At 48.1% G+C, this 17,328-nt stretch overlaps 1 protein-coding gene across 1 annotated transcript; it reads left to right on the top strand.

Annotated features, from left to right (window-relative positions):
* Positions 1-14,450: 14,450 nt before the first annotated feature.
* LOC123412544 lies at positions 14,451-17,134 on the top strand. The gene is made up of 2 exons (XM_045105491.1): positions 14,451-15,219; positions 15,316-17,134. The coding sequence occupies exons 1-2, from the start codon at positions 14,539-14,541 to the stop codon at positions 16,972-16,974; spliced, it is 2,340 nt and encodes a 779-aa protein (XP_044961426.1). The 5' UTR covers positions 14,451-14,538; the 3' UTR covers positions 16,975-17,134.
* The last annotated feature ends 194 nt before the right edge of the window (positions 17,135-17,328 follow it).

Genomic DNA, 17,328 nt, shown 5'->3' with positions numbered 1-17,328 from the left:
CATCCATGTACATTTGACTTGAAATTATACCATGAGCACCGCTGCTACTCCCAGACTCCACGTGACTCCACCTTCAACTGTAGTCCATTCTTGTCTTTTTCATAGTCAATCCTCGAGCAAAGTTAAGTTCCTTATTACCTTACTTTGTGCTTTCAACTTCCGGAGTATCCGTTCAATACCATTACACACTGATCATTGACCCGCGTGAAGGTGAACAACCCACATATTGCATGCCACATATAAGAGTTATCTGAACTCAACATCCTTGCTCTTTCTTGACCGTCTGTTTGAAACTTGAAGGAATTTCACCATCGCATTGTTTCACCCTGAGTCAAATTCGCAGTTGTCTCACCCTTTTTTCCGGATAGTCGCTGACATGTCCCACAACTATAGCACTCCGCCTCCTTCTGTACTTGTCATATGCACCTTCCCATGTGCACTAAACACCACAGCATATGCGGCCATGTACTTTCTTTGCTTATGACAATTCAGACTTTCCGTCACTTTCTCAGATTCTTCATGATCAATTCCTGTCCATCAACTAGCACCGATAGACCCAGTCACCAACTTCAATCTGGTACTCGTCAACACTACTTCAGCATCCTTTACACACTTTGTTTGACAACATGTCTGACCACCGATGCGTTGTTCTGTCGTTGTGTCCCATGCTTACCGCGCACCTCGTCGCTATCACTGAGTCGAGCCTCTGCTGTCCTGGTCGAGTCTCTAGGGCTGCAGACCCACACCACTCAAACCCCCTACTGCAGAGAACCATCGATCATTACCGACCAATGCCAAGTATCACGTCTACATCAGACCACTGGTACCCAATCTGATCCACGAATCTCTCGCTATCCCACTGAAATAGACTACGATTCTTTGAATTCTTACGTCGTAGCCCCTCCATCAGCACAGAGTGAAGTCTTTCACTAGACTCTATCTCCACCTTCAACATGACTCCATGTAGCTGGCCGTGCTACCCCGCGCCCTGTCGACTTCAAGCTCTCATGTGTACACTGCCTTGAATCAACCCTGCGTCATAGTCTTGTCGAAGCCACACAAGCCTTCAGACCTGTACCACGTGTTTCCACGCCCCAAAAGTTGGCCACCATCAGCATCACGCTCCTATGTCGTCGTCGCTGAAATCACCGCTGTCTTCTGCTTTGACCGACATCCTCGTCGATCCGTCAGACAATCTCGTCCGACCCAACCGAAATTATCCGACTGCAACCATGCTCCACCCCGCGTCGTTTCCGTCCCGCATACCTCCGTGCATTGCTTGACGCCCTGTGTATGCATGATCCTGCCGCGACGCACTCCAAACTCCCCCAAGCCTTATACGCACGTCACCAGCCTTGAAACTTGTCCCGGATACCTTGACCGCTTCATGATTACTCATTGGTCTCTCGAGTCAATGCCAGTTTGACCACACCCACGTCCGACTCCAGCTTGCTTCATACAGCCACATGATGCAAATACATATCATGTGCACCTACCAATTGATAATTGCATGCACCCACCACGCCCATGCATTGCATGACATGTTTCCAAAACTTTGAGTCATGTGCGTCCGTCTCTCTGCACCTCATTCCTGGGCCTTGTTTCAATCTTTTTTTCACAACAAATCTCACACGGCTCCTGTATTGCATCACACGAACTCGTACACATCTGCATCAGCCGCATTCCCGACCTTAGCACACGGACAACAAAAAAGTCAGCTACCACAGCCCACTAGTGAGTCCAGCTTCCAGGCCTGCGCCGATGGGCCTCGCGCCACGCGTCACCGAGTCCGCGTGCAACTGCCGCCAACGCAATCGACCGACCAATTGAATCGATCTGTAAGCAGTCGCCGCCGCCGTAATAGCCATCCGTAGCTCCGTCTTGCATGATCCGATCTGGCGAGACTCTGCTGCTCTACGTACTAGGGAGACTCCGCTGTTGTACGTACGCGCAGAAGCCGCAATACATCGTCGTTAATTCCAACCTGCCGCCGCACCGCATGTTGTTCTCCGATTGCTCCAATCATGCCGACGCATACATTGCATATCAACACGTCTTCCTCCCGGACGAGCCCCATGATCAATGATGAAGCTTGTACTCCGTCCGATCTTCTGGCTTCCGTGACCGACGTCGTCGACTTCCACACATGTAGCTCGACCTCAAGACATCCTTTAGATCAACACTACGGCCTCAAATCGAACCTTGCTCATGATACCACTTGTTAAAATAATCCGAGGCACATAGTTGATCTATCGAGGATCAGGCAATCACACAAGCACGACACCGAGATTTGTTAACGAGGTTCACCATCATGGCTACATCCCCGGGGCCTGACTACGGGCGCTCCTTCCCATAACACCATCACAATACCGCACACCGGCCGCCTAGGCGCCGGCACACGCCGTCGGTTGCCCCCACGTACCTGTGCTATTATGTTGGCTTAGGTTACATCGTGTGTCTACCCTCTCATTATATAAGAAGCCTAGGGATACAGGTGTCCTAATAGGACACGTCTTCTATCCTGCTACACACAGTCCAATACCAAGTCCAACTGTAGCCTACCTTGTACAATAATATTCGACACAACTCTAACAGTTCGCTGGGATATAATTTGTCCCTGCTTATAGCCAGGGGTTTCACATGATCTTATGTGGTATGCCATAAGGTAAAATAAAAACAAATCAAGCAAAAATTATGGGTCAAATAGATAAATTGCCAAAGCAAGAAAGGCAGGCCCTAACATGATTGTGTGTGTCCAGATTATATATGCTTTTCCCTTTCATGACTTTTGCATGATGTATAGATCTATATGCCCTTCAATCTTGTAGTTTATTCTTTGGTCTAGTTTGGATGGAAGATCGGTAAGAGGAGTTGTGTATATTAGTTTGGGTTGATCTCTACGAGTGATTATTTCTGGTGACTCCAAGCATACAAATCTCATATTATGTCCTGGCCACAAAGGATAAAAAGTTAATTGTCTGGTTGCCTCGGTTGATGATATGGAAGTAAAAATAATAAATTATACTCCCTCCGTTCCTAAATATAAGACCTTGTAGAGATTTCACTATAGACTACATACGAAACAAAATGAGTGAATCTACACTTTAAAATATGTCTATATACATCCGTATGTAGTCCATAGTGCAATCTCTACAAGGTCTTATATTTAGGAACGGCGGGAGTATGTTGTATGTTAAAGTGCTTAATGGAGGATCAACTGGACCTAACAGCATAACACCCCCGTGTAGCCTCTTGGTAGCTCGGGCGGATAGCCAGCAAGCCGCTGCCGGTACCTCCTCAGCCCCACCTCAGCCTTGCCATTGCCAGAAGATGCCGCTGGGCCAAGCCCGCGTGGTGGACGGCGGTGGTAGGGACCTCTTCCCTCCCATGGGGGGGGGGGGTGTTGGGGAACGTCGCATGGGAAACAAAAATTTTCCTACGCGCACGAAGACCTATCATGGTGATGTCCATCTACGAGAGGGGATGAGTGATCTACGTACCCTTGTAGATCGTACAGCAGAAGCGTTAGAGAACGCGGTTGATGTAGTGGAACGTCCTCACGTCCCTCGATCCGCCCCGCGAACAATCCCGCGATCAGTCCCACGATCTAGTACCGAACGGACGGCACCTCCGCGTTCAGCACACGTACAGCTCGACGATGATCTCGGCCTTCTTGATCCAGCAAGAGAGACGGAGAGGTAGAAGAGTTCTCCGGCAGCGTGACGGCGCTCCGGAGGTTGGTGATGATCTTGTCTCAGCAGGGCTCCGCCCGAGCTCCGCAGAAACACGATCTAGAGGAAAAACTATGGAGGTATGTGGTCGGGCAGCCGTGAGAAAGTCGTCTCAAATCTGCCCTAAAAGCCCCATATATATAGGAGGAGGGAGGGGGACCTTGCCTTGGGGTCCAAGGGATCCCCAAGGGGTCGGCCGAGCCAGGGGGGAGGACTCTCCCCCCCCAAACCGAGTCCTACTTGGTTTGGTGGGAGGGAGTCCTTCCCCTTTCCCACTTCCCCTTTTTTTTTCTTCTTTCCTTTGATTTTTCTATCTTGGCGCATAGGGGATTGGTGGGCTGTCCCACCAGCCCACTAAGGGCTGGTGTGACCCCCCCAAATACCTATGGGCTTCCCCGGAGTGGGTTGCCCCCCTCCGGTGAACTCCCGGAACCCATTCGTCATTCCCGGTACATTCCCGGTAACTCCGAAAACCTTCCGGTAATCAAATGAGGTCATCCTATATATCAATCTTCGTTTCCGGACCATTCCGGAAACCCTCGTGACGTCCGTGATCTCATCCGGGACTCCGAACAACATTCGGTAACCAACCATATAACTCAAATACGCATAAAACAACGTCGAACCTTAAGTGTGCAGACCCTGCGGGTTCGAGAACTATGTAGACATGACCCGAGAGACTCCTCGGTCAATATCCAATAGCGGGACCTGGATGCCCATATTGGATCCTACATATTCTACGAAGATCTTATCGTTTGAACCTCAGTACCAAGGATTCGTATAATCCCGTATGTCATTCCCTTTGTCCTTCGGTATGTTACTTGCCCGAGATTCGATCGTCAGTATCCGCATACCTATTTCAATCTCGTTTACCGGCAAGTCTCTTTACTCGTTCCGTAATACAAGATCCCGCAACTTACACTAAGTTACATTGCTTGCAAGGCTTGTGTGTGATGTTGTATTACCGAGTGGGCCCCGAGATACCTCTCCGTCATACGGAGTGACAAATCCCAGTCTTGATCCATACTAACTCAACTAACACCTTCGGAGATACCTGTAGAGCATCTTTATAGTCACCCAGTTACGTTGCGATGTTTGATACACACAAGGCATTCCTCCGGTGTCAGTGAGTTATATGATCTCATGGTCATAGGAATAAATACTTGACACGCAGAAAACAGTAGCAACAAAATGACACGATCAACATGCTACGTCTATTAGTTTGGGTCTAGTCCATCACGTGATTCTCCCAATGACGTGATCCAGTTATCAAGCAACAACACCTTGTTCATAATCAGAAGACACTGACTATCATCGATCAACTGGCTAGCCAACTAGAGGCATGCTAGGGACGGTGTTTTGTCTATGTATCCACACATGTAAATGAGTCTTCATTCAATACAATTATAGCATGGACAATAGACTATTATCTTGATACAGGAATTATAATAATAACTATACATTTATTATTGCCTCTAGGGCATAATTCCAACAGTCTCCCACTTGCACTAGAGTCAATAATCTAGCCCTCACATCACCATGTGAATTACATTGTAATAAATCTAACACCCATACAGTTCTGGTGCCGATCATGTTTTGGCCGTGGAAGAGGTTTAGTCAGCGGGTCTGCTACATTCAGATCCGTGTGCACCTTGCATATATTTACGTCCTCCTCCTCGACGTAGTCGCGGATGAGGTTGAAGCGTCGTTTGATGTGTCTGGTCTTCTTGTGAAACCTTGGTTCCTTTGCCAGGGCAATGGCACCAGTGTCGTCACAGAACAAGGTTATTGGATCCAGTGCACTTGGCACCACTCCAAGATCCGTCATGAACTGCTTCATCCAGACACCCTCCTTAGCCGCCTCCGAGGCAGCCATGTACTCTGCTTCACATGTAGAATCTGCTACGACGCTTTGCTTGGAACTGCACCAGCTTACTGCACCCCCATTAAGAATAAATACGTATCCGGTTTGCGACTTAGAGTCGTCCGGATCTGTGTCAAAGCTTGCATCGACGTAACCTTTTACGGCGAGCTCTTCGTCACCTCCATACACGAGAAACATCTCCTTAGTCCTTTTCAGGTACTTCAGGATATTCTTGACCGCCGTCCAATGATCCACTCCTGGATTACTCTGGAACCTACCTGCCATACTTATGGCCAGGCTAACATCCGGTCTAGTGCACAGCATTGCATACATGATAGAGCCTATGGCTGAAGCATAGGGGACGGAGCGCATATGCTCTCTATCTTCATCAGTTGCTAGGCACTGAGTCTTACTCAATCTCGTACCTTGTAACACTGGCAAGAACCCTTTCTTGAACTGTTCCATTTTGAACCTCTTCAAAACTTTATCAAGGTACGTGCTTTGTGAAAGTCCTATCAGGCGTTTTGATCTATCCCTATAGATCTTAATGCCTAGTATGTAAGCAGCTTCTCCTAGGTCCTTCATAGAGAAACTTTTATTCAAGTAACCTTTTATGCTCTCCAAAAGCCCTACGTTGTTTCCAATCAGTAATATGTCATCCACATATAATATTAGAAACGCCACAGAGCTCCCACTCACTTTCTTGTAAATACAAGATTCTCCAACCACTTGTATAAACCCAAATGCTTTGATCACCTCATCAAAGCGTTTGTTCCAACTCCGAGATGCTTGCACCAGTCCATAAATGGATCGCTGGAGCTTGCACACTTTGTCAGCATTTTTAGGATCGACAAAACCTTCGGGTTGCATCATATACAACTCTTCCTTAAGGAAACCGTTAAGGAACGCCGTTTTGACATCCATCTGCCAGATTTCATAATCGAAAAATGCAGCTATTGCTAACATGATTCTGACGGACTTAAGCATCGCTACAGGAGAGAAAGTCTCATCGTAGTCAATTCCTGGAACTTGTGAAAAAACCTTTTGCCACAAGTCGAGCTTTATAAACGGTCACATTACCGTCAGCGTCCGTCTTCTTCTTAAAGATCCATTTGTTCTGAATAGCCTTGCGGCCCTCAGGCAGCATCTCCAAAGTCCATACTTTGTTCTCATACATGGATCCTATCTCGGATTTCATGGCTTCTAGCCATTTGTTGGAATCTGGGCCCACCATTGCTTCTTCATAATTTGCAGGTTCATTGTTGTCTAATAACATGATTGATAAGACGGGATTACCGTACCACTCTGGAGCAGCGCGTGATCTCGTCGACCTGCGTGGTTCAACAGAAACTTGAACTGGAGTTTCATGATCATCATCATTAACTTCCTCCTCAACCGGCGTTGCAATGACAGAGGTTTCCCCTTGCCCTGCGCCACCATCCAGAGGGATGAGAGGTTCGACAACCTCGTCAAGTTCTATCTTCCTCCCACTCAATTCTCTCGAGAGAAACTCCTTCTCGAGAAAAGTTCCGTTCTTAGCAACAAACACTTTGCCTTCGGATTTGAGATAGAAGGTGTACCCAACTGTCTCTTTTGGGTAACCTATGAAGACGCATTTTTCCGCTTTGGGTTCCAGCTTTTCAGGCTGAAGCTTTTTGACATAAGCATCACATCCCCAAACTTTAAGAAACGACAACTTTGGTCTTTTGCCATACCACAGTTCATATGGTGTCGTCTCAACGGATTTTGATGGTGCCCTATTTAAAGTGAATGCAGCTGTTTCTAATGCATAACCCCAAAATGATAACGGAAAATCAGTAAGAGACATCATAGATCGCACCTATCTCTAACAAAGTACGATTACGACGTTCGGACACACCATTACGCTGTGGTGTTCCAGGCGGTGTTAACTGTGAAACAATTCCACATTGTCTTAAGTGAGTACCAAACTCGAAACTCAGATATTCACCCCCACGATCAGACCGTAGGAACTTGATCTTCTTGTTACGATGATTTTCTACTTCACTCTGAAATTGCTTGAACTTTTCAAATGTTTCAGATTTGTGCTTCATCAAGTAGACATAACCATATCTACTTAAATCGTCAGTGAAGGTGAGGAAATAACGATATCCGCCGCGTGCCTCCACGCTCATTGGACCACACACATCGGTATGTATGATTTCCAACAAGTCACTTGCACGATCCATTGTTCCGGAGAACGGAGTTTTAGTCATCTTGCCCATGAGGCATGGTTCGCACGTGTCAAGTGAATCAAAGTCAAGTGACTCCAAAAGTCCATCAGCATGGAGTTTCTTCATGCGCTTTACACCAATATGACCCAAGCGGCAGTGCCACAAAAATATGGCGCTATCATTGTTTACTCTAACTCTTTTGGTCTCAATGTTATGTATATGCGTATCGATATCGAGATTCAATATGAACAATCCTCTCACATTCGGTGCATGACCATAAAAGATGTTACTCATAGAAATAGAACAACCATTATTCTCAGACTTAAAAGAGTAACCGTCTCGCAATAAACAAGATCCAGATATAATGTTCATGCTCAACGCAGGCACTAAATAACAATGATTTAAGTTCATCACTAATCCCGATGGTAGTTGAAGTGACACGGTGCCGACGGCGATTGCATCAACCTTGGAACCGTTTCCTACGCGCATCGTCACTTCGTCTTTCGCCAGCCTCCGTCTATTCCGCAGTTCCTGTTTCGAGTTGCAAATGTGAGCAACAGAACCGGTATCGAATACCCAGGCACTACTACGAGAGCCGGTTAAGTACACATCAATAACATGTATATCAAATATACCTGATTTTTCTTTGCCCGCCTTCTTATCTGCCAGATACTTGGGGCAATTGCGCTTCCAGTGACCCATACCCTTGCAATAGAAGCACTCTGTTTCAGGCTTAGGTCCAGCCTTGGGTTTCTTCGGCGGATTGGCAACAGGCTTGCCGCTCTTCTTCGAATTTCCCTTCTTGCCTTTGCCGTTTCTCTTGAAACTAGTGGTCTTGCTCACCATCAACACTTGATGCTCTTTACGGAGTTCAGACTCTGCGACTTTCAGCATCGCAAACAACTCGCCGGGTGACTTGTTCATCCCTTGCATGTTGTAGTTCAACACAAAGCCTTTATAGCTTGGCGGCAGTGATTGAAGGATTCTGTCAGTGATAGCTTCTTGCGGAAGTTCAATCCCTAGTTCAGCTAGACGGTTTGAGTACCCAGACATCTTGAGTACATGTTCACTGACAGACGAGTTTTCCTCCCTCTTGCAAGCATAGAATTTATCGGAGGTCTCATACCTCTCGATCCGGGCGTTCTTCTGAAAGATAAACTTCAACTCCTGGAACATCTCAAATGCTCCATGACGCTCAAAGCGACGTTGAAGTCCCGGCTCCAAGCCATACAAGACTGCACATTGAACTATTGAGTAGTCCTCCTTACGTGCTAACCAAGCGTTCTTAACATCCTGATCAGCCGTAGCGGGTGGTTCATCTCCTAGCGCAGCATTAAGGACATAATCCTTCTTTCCAGCTTGTAAGATTAGCTTAAGATTACGAGCCCAGTCTACAAAGTTGCTTCCATCATCTTTCAACTTAGCTTTCTCTAGGAACGTATTAAAATTCAGGATGACACTTGCGTGAGCCATGATCTACAACACAAATATATTCAAAGTGGACTTTAGACTATGTTCAAGACAATTAGAGTTCAACTTAATCAAATTATATGCTAAACTCCCACTCAAAAAGTACATCTCTCTAGTCATTTGAGTGGTTCATGATCCACTTACACTATCCCAAGTCCGATCATCACGTGAGTTGAGAGTAGTTTCAGTGGTAAGCATCCCTATGCTAATCATATCAGCTATATGATTCATGATCGACCTTTCGGTCTCATGTGTTCCGAGGCCATGTCTGCACATGCTAGGCTCGTCAAGCTTAACCCGAGTGTTCCGCGTGCGCAACTGTTTTGCACCCGTTGTATGTGAACGTTGAGTCTATCACACCCGATCATCACGTGGTGTCTCGAAACGACGAACTGTAGCAACGGTGCACAGTCAGGGAGAACACAATTTCGTCTTGAAATTTTAGTGAGAGATCACCTTATAATGCTACCGTCGTTCTAAGCAAAATAAGGTGCATAAAAGGATTAACATCACATGCAATTCATAAGTGACATGATATGGCCATCATCACGTGCTTCTTGATCTCCATCACCAAAGCACCGGCACGATCTTCTTGTCACCGGCGCCACGCCATGATCATCCATCAACGTGTTGCCATCGGGGTTGTCGTGCTACTTATGCTATTACTACAAAAGCTACATCCTAGCAAAATAGTAAACGCATCTGCAAGCACATATGTTAGTATAAAGACAACCCTATGGCTCCTGCCGGTTGCCGTACCATCGACGTGCAAGTCGATATTTCTATTACAACATGATCATCTCATACATCCAATATATCACATCACATCATTGGCCATATCACATCACAATCATACCCTGCAAAAACAAGTTAGACGTCCTCTAATTTTGTTGTTGCAAGTTTTACGTGGTGACCAAGGGTATCTAGTAGGATCGCATCTTACTTACGCAAACACCACAACGGAGATATATGAGTTGCTATTTAACCTCATCCAAGGACCTCCTCGGTCAAATCCGATTCAACTAAAGTTGGAGAAACCGTCACTTGCCAGTCATCTTTGAGCAAAGGGGGTTACTCGTAACGATGAAACCAGTCTCTCGTAAGCGTACGAGTAATGTCGGTCCAAGCCGCTTCAATCCAACAATACCGAGGAATCAAGAAAAGACTAAGGAGGGCAGCAAAACGCACATCACCGCCCACAAAACCTTTTGTGTTCTACTCGAGAAGACATCTACGCATGAACCTAGCTCATGATGCCACTGTTGGGGAACGTCGCATGGGAAACAAAAATTTTCCTACGCGCACGAAGACCTATCATGGTGATGTCCATCTACGAGAGGGGATGAGTGATCTACGTACCCTTGTAGATCGTACAGCAGAAGCGTTAGAGAACGCGGTTGATGTAGTGGAACGTCCTCACGTCCCTCGATCCGCCCCGCGAACAATCCCGCGATCAGTCCCACGATCTAGTACCGAACGGACGGCACCTCCGCGTTCAGCACACGTACAGCTCGACGATGATCTCGGCCTTCTTGATCCAGCAAGAGAGACGGAGAGGTAGAAGAGTTCTCCGGCAGCGTGACGGCGCTCCGGAGGTTGGTGATGATCTTGTCTCAGCAGGGCTCCGCCCGAGCTCCGCAGAAACACGATCTAGAGGAAAAACTATGGAGGTATGTGGTCGGGCAGCCGTGAGAAAGTCGTCTCAAATCTGCCCTAAAAGCCCCATATATATAGGAGGAGGGAGGGGGACCTTGCCTTGGGGTCCAAGGGATCCCCAAGGGGTCGGCCGAGCCAGGGGGGAGGACTCTCCCCCCCCAAACCGAGTCCTACTTGGTTTGGTGGGAGGGAGTCCTTCCCCTTTCCCACTTCCCCTTTTTTTTTCTTCTTTCCTTTGATTTTTCTATCTTGGCGCATAGGGGATTGGTGGGCTGTCCCACCAGCCCACTAAGGGCTGGTGTGACCCCCCCAAATACCTATGGGCTTCCCCGGAGTGGGTTGCCCCCCTCCGGTGAACTCCAGGAACCCATTCGTCATTCCCGGTACATTCCCGGTAACTCCGAAAACCTTCCGGTAATCAAATGAGGTCATCCTATATATCAATCTTCGTTTCCGGACCATTCCGGAAACCCTCGTGACGTCCGTGATCTCATCCGGGACTCCGAACAACATTCGGTAACCAACCATATAACTCAAATACGCATAAAACAACGTCGAACCTTAAGTGTGCAGACCCTGCGGGTTCGAGAACTATGTAGACATGACCCGAGAGACTCCTCGGTCAATATCCAATAGCGGGACCTGGATGCCCATATTGGATCCTACATATTCTACGAAGATCTTATCGTTTGAACCTCAGTGCCAAGGATTCGTATAATCCCGTATGTCATTCCCTTTGTCCTTCGGTATGTTACTTGCCCGAGATTCGATCGTCAGTATCCGCATACCTATTTCAATCTTGTTTACCGGCAAGTCTCTTTACTCGTTCCGTAATACAAGATCCCGCAACTTACACTAAGTTACATTGCTTGCAAGGCTTGTGTGTGATGTTGTATTACCGAGTGGGCCCCGAGATACCTCTCCGTCATACGGAGTGACAAATCCCAGTCTTGATCCATACTAACTCAACTAACACCTTCGGAGATACCTGTAGAGCATCTTTATAGTCACCCAGTTACGTTGCGACGTTTGATACACACAAGGCATTCCTCCGGTGTCAGTGAGTTATATGATCTCATGGTCATAGGAATAAATACTTGACACGCAGAAAACAGTAGCAACAAAATGACACGATCAACTTGATACGTCTATTAGTTTGGGTCTAGTCCATCACGTGATTCTCCCAATGACGTGATCCAGTTATCAAGCAACAACACCTTGTTCATAATCAGAAGACACTGACTATCATCGATCAACTGGCTAGCCAACTAGAGGCATGCTAGGGACGGTGTTTTGTCTATGTATCCACACATGTAAATGAGTCTTCATTCAATACAATTATAGCATGGACAATAGACTATTATCTTGATACAGGAATTATAATAATAACTATACATTTATTATTGCCTCTAGGGCATAATTCCAACACGGGGGGCTCGGCCCCATCTTTGGCACTGCCGTCGTGCGCTTGTGGAGCTTCAGCCGGTGGCTCCTCTTCGGCTGCCAGGGTGGGGTGGCGGCCCCCCTTTTGCCCGGATGTGGTTCCGCACGGGAATGCCTGGCCGGCGACGACAAGCTAGACATGGGCGGTGCCGGCCAGATTGAACGCTTGTGGGGCAGTTGCGGTTGTTGGGCATCCGACGGCTTCTTGCGGCGGGTTCGGGCAGGGTGGCAGCCCTCCACACCAGCATTCACATGCATGGTGGTATTTTGTGTGTGGTGGGCGCAAGACCGGGTGCCATATATGGCTCTGTACTACCTGTATTTGTAGGCGGCGAGGGATGCACTGGATCTATGCGGTGTGGGCGTGCTCGCGGCAATGGAGGTGTGTGGGCAAGTGGAGGCTCCTGTGGGGTGTTCTCCGTGCTTGTCTAGGCCTAAGCCTTGACAACGATTGTCGGTCGGCAGCGGCGGAGCCAGTGGGCATCGCTATTCCTTTGTGGAGGCGCTTTTGTTGAGGTTGCACTTCCTCTACTCTCGGGTCAAGATCTTCGGGTCCATGATCTGTTAGATCGGGCGGCAACAATGGTTTCAAACGTCGTTTTGCCTCTTGGGGGCGCCATCTTGGAGAACTCGGTCCCATTTGGGCCTCTGGTAGGCTGGACGCACACGACATCATGGTCGACAAGTGCCCAATCAATTGTGTGAGAGGCTCTAGCGTTTCATCTTGTGTGGCGATGATGAAGGTGTCAAGAAGTGCAGGGTTGCGCTTGTCTTTGTCCTCGACAACCGGCTTGTTCTTGAGCATGAAGTCGGAGCTGCGGCACTGCGAGGCGACACAATAGCAACGATGCCAGGCAATGGGCAGTCCGAAATCCATCGGCACCAGACGTGCTTCTTTTGTCTTTCGAGGCTCATAATCAAGGTCGAAATTCCCTGGTCTTCGATGTCGTCGGTCATTTGTTTTGCTTTGGCTGGTATGGTCCTCTTTCTCGTTCGTTTGGAAGGGTCTTAGATGGGTTGCCCATGGCAAAGTCGGAGTTGCTTGATTGAGGACAGGTGATGACGATGATATGGGGGGCAACCTCCATGGTGTCTTCTCCTCGGCGGTATGTCATGGGGTCTTGCGGGTGCCAAGTTGGCCGGGGTGTCCTTATGTAGGTATGTTGTAACGGATTTCACCCGGTTTTCCATAAATTAACTGGGCAACTCTATTCTTCTTTTTAAGAAATCGAGATCCCGAGGCCGAGTTTTAAAAAAAAAGTGCTTAATGCAATACTCAGTTTTATTACATAGATTAATACTTAGGATGCATGTTTATGAGCGGTCATTGTGTGGAGTATTAGCTGTAAATACATGCTCATGAGCAGTCTTTGGATGTTTGGACATACTGCCTACATATTATCATGGCATATATGATCAAAGCATAATAGAATATTTGTAATTCAATCTTATCACGCCTATGTTTGATATTTTTACATGATTGATATTTGAAGTGATGCTACTAGCGAACTTGTGAGCTCCGGTCCAATTTTCATAATCGAAACAACAATAACTTTCATTTTACAAGGACTTCTGTTTTCTACAAATAATAATTCTAAAAATGTGGAAGTACATTTTCTTGATTCAATTTCGCTGAACATGAAAAAAATCTCTCTTTTGAAGATATATTCTACACAGTGAAGTCGCTTATTAAAGACATGAAATGAGTCACTATCCTTCAAGGTGACAAAACTGATTACTAAAGCACATGATAAGATTCCTCTCGCTCGGAACATGAAAAGGTAGATGGCTTGCTGACACTCCTAGCTACTTTCTCTTTGGAGAAAACATGAATAAAATCATGTGTGTGTGTGTCTGTGTTTGTCTGTAAAGGCAAAAGGAAAATTAAAGAATGACCGTGCCCAAGACGAAAGCTAGTGCGTGACAAAGAGCCACGGCATGCAATTATAGCTGCCGATTTCGATCCAACTAGCGAGTCGAATCTAGGTTGCCGTCTGAGCACGCGATTCCGTCCCAAATATTTTCGTAAGCATTGCAGCCATGTCTATATGTACAGTCAACAAGGATAGTTATTGCACAGCCAACAACAAAAGCTTGAGCTGCATGCACATGCATCATCTACCCAGCTAGCCTGATTATTGTTAGCTAGGCACATATAGCTAGTGTACACCATAGGAAAGCGATGAGCAACTTGACGAGTAATATTACCATTAGCATTACCCATGGTGGCCGTCTCCTGGCACACTTCTGCAACGGCGATGGATCTCAGAGCATCGACAAGTACGTCCACAACGTCACAACCTCGTACGCCGACACGGGCAAAGAGTCGTCCATGGCATCGGCGTCCATCATCATGTTCGTCATCGCCGGCCTCTTCTTCGACCTAAGCCTCTTAAGCAGCGTCTCCAACGCCAGCTCCTTCCTCAACCCCACCTTCCGCTTCGTCCTCTCCGGCGCTGTGTCCCAAGTCCTCCCCGTCATGTCCTACCTCTTCTCGGAGGCCAAGAACGCCGGGTCCGGCTCAAAGCCCGACCTCTCGCTACAGGCTGGTATGATCCTCCTCTGGATGCTCCTGGTGGAGCTCCTGCGCAAGAAGGTTGACGTGATCCGCATGACTGGCTACTCTGGCACAATGCAGCGTGCCGGCCGTGTGGTCTGGCTCGGCAACCTCGTCTTCTTCAACATCGGGAGAGTCGGCCGGAAAGCAGTCTTCGGCGTCCTCTGGGTCGTTTGCGCTACCAAGGTGGTGCAAAGGATCGTCTTCACGGAAGTCGGCAAGCGATCTTACGCCTACAGCAACGGCAAGAACTCCCGCCTCATTCACAGCTACATGTCACAAGTGCTACGGCAATGGCGACCACAGGTAGTAAGAAATTGCATGTGCCGAACGCAAGTCTAAGCCTATGAAAAAAAGGTGCACGGTCTGTGTATTTTAACGCTATCACTATTCCATTGCCAGCCACATGATCCGTCACCAGACGAGGACATAGTGGAGCACTGGGCCGCCCAAGGGGAGGCCTTGTTGAAGAACTGCAAGTTCATCGTCATGGGTGAAGAAGATTTGGTTATTGAACCCACCGTAAGAGGATACGAGCTGAAGGAAGTCACCTCGGTCGACACCATCCTCACAGTTGGAAAAGTCTGGCAAACTCTGGATTCTAGGGCAGAGTTCACTCAATTGAACCGGCTCAAGAGGTTGTGCCTCTCCTTGGCGCTGTCCAAACTGCTACGACGGAGGTTCGAGCACCTGCCGCAGGTGACCAAGGAAGAGAACCATGAGTGCTGTGATCTACTCTTCAAAGGCTTCTACAACGGGACAGAGGATTCGGCGGCAACGCTGCTCCAGATGATAAACGATGAGGTGAACTTCCTCTGCGAGTACTATCACTCCATCATCCCCGTCGTCCTCGCAGGCCCTTTTTTCTTCCTTTCCAACTACTTGCTGCTCCCCATGGTGGTGCTCGCCCTGTGCGTCATGACCGTCATTCTATGCGGTGACGGCAACGCTCTCTTTGCCCTCGCCAGCATCAGAAATGACTATTTCGCCATCTCGTCCGACGTTGTCAAAACCACCATGTGCCTTGTCATCAAGGCCATCTACTCGCCGTTGGCCTTCTACACGATGGTCGACTTCTGCACCACCTTCCTACTCTTCGCCATCTTCTTCTACGAGGAGATATGGGAGTTCAACGGCTTCCTCCTCTCAAACTGGTTCATGGTGTCACTGATGCACAACTATGTGACAAAGCCGTGGTGGCGTCATAGCAAGATGTTTACAGTATTCATCTGGGTACAGGGTAAGTTGAGCCAGCCCATCCCCAACTTCAAGCAGTTCTCACTGTTGAGCCTCCGGTGGCCGCTCATCCTTGGCGTGCCATCCATGTTCTCTCTTCTGCTGCGGACGGCACCCGTGCCGAACAAAGCCAAACACTCCATCATGGAATCGCTTGTGAGGCACATCCGTGATGGCACCCCGCTCAACAATGGAAGCTCTGTTCTCGTGGATAGAGAAGACCTCTTGCCGGCGTGCAGGAGCAAGAGCATCGCGGAGGTCATCCTCACCTGGCACGTCGCCACCACCATCATGGAGGCGCAGTGCACTCCTGACAAGGGCAAGCAGGGCAAGGCCTCCCACTACCACATGGTGGCGACGAGGTTGTCCAAGTACTGCGCCTATCTGGTGGCGTTCCACCCGGAGCTCCTCCCGGATAACCAGGACAAGACTGAGCTCGTCTTCGAAGCCGCCATGGCGGAGCTCAAGCGCAGGCTCGGCTGCGCCGGCTACTACCTCTCGAGTTGGCGCACTAGGGTCTGGATGGTCCTGGAAATAACGAGGTGGGGGACGGTGGACTGGAAGGATGGCGAGGTGGTGCACAACGGCGGGAAACTGGGACGCATGCTGGTCAAAGACGTTGGGGGAGACAACAACCAGAACCAGATGGAGGAGACGTGGAAGCTGGTTGCCGACGTGTGGACCGAGATTGTCGTGTACTTGGCACCATCTGGTGATGATGGGCGCATTTTCGGGCACGAGAGCGTTCTGGAGCAGGGCGGCGAGTTCATCACAGTGCTGTGGGCTTTGACCACCCACACCGGCATTACCCGACCGGAATTGTAGTATGTCATGTGTTGCCCAATTTGATATGTGTGCTCCTATTTGGTATCGTATTGATTGCATATTATAAAGGGTGTGTGCTTAGACTTACTCCCTCAGTCACGGTTTAGAAGGCATGTTTGAAAATTCTTTGGAATCTAGGTGGTTATTGATTGGTTGTGAGATGAGCTGAAAAATAGCATTCACACTATGCATGCATATAGAAATAGTACAACAGAGTATTAATTAGTTGCTAAGAGTAATTGTAATGCGTCCTAAACCTTATCTATTATGAAAATGCATGTATATTTAACCGTGCCTTCTAAACCGTGACGAAGGAAGTAGTTCATGTTAGGTGATGCATGTCAACACCTTTTT

Source organism: Hordeum vulgare, chromosome 7H (genome assembly GCF_904849725.1).
Source record: "Hordeum vulgare subsp. vulgare chromosome 7H, MorexV3_pseudomolecules_assembly, whole genome shotgun sequence".
In the NCBI taxonomy this organism is placed as follows: Eukaryota; Viridiplantae; Streptophyta; class Magnoliopsida; order Poales; family Poaceae; genus Hordeum; species Hordeum vulgare.
The sequence above is the reverse complement of the archived record's forward strand: the minus strand, read 5'-3'. Positions and strand labels throughout refer to the sequence as shown.

Excerpts from the sequence above, each read along its gene's own strand:
- LOC123412544 (XM_045105491.1), top strand. The coding sequence starts at position 14,539 with ATGAGCAACTTGACGAGTAATATTACCATTAGCATTACCCATGGTGGC. Across the intron at positions 15,220-15,315 it reads TACGGCAATGGCGACCACAG|CCACATGATCCGTCACCAGA; the intron begins GTAGTAAGAAAT and ends TTCCATTGCCAG.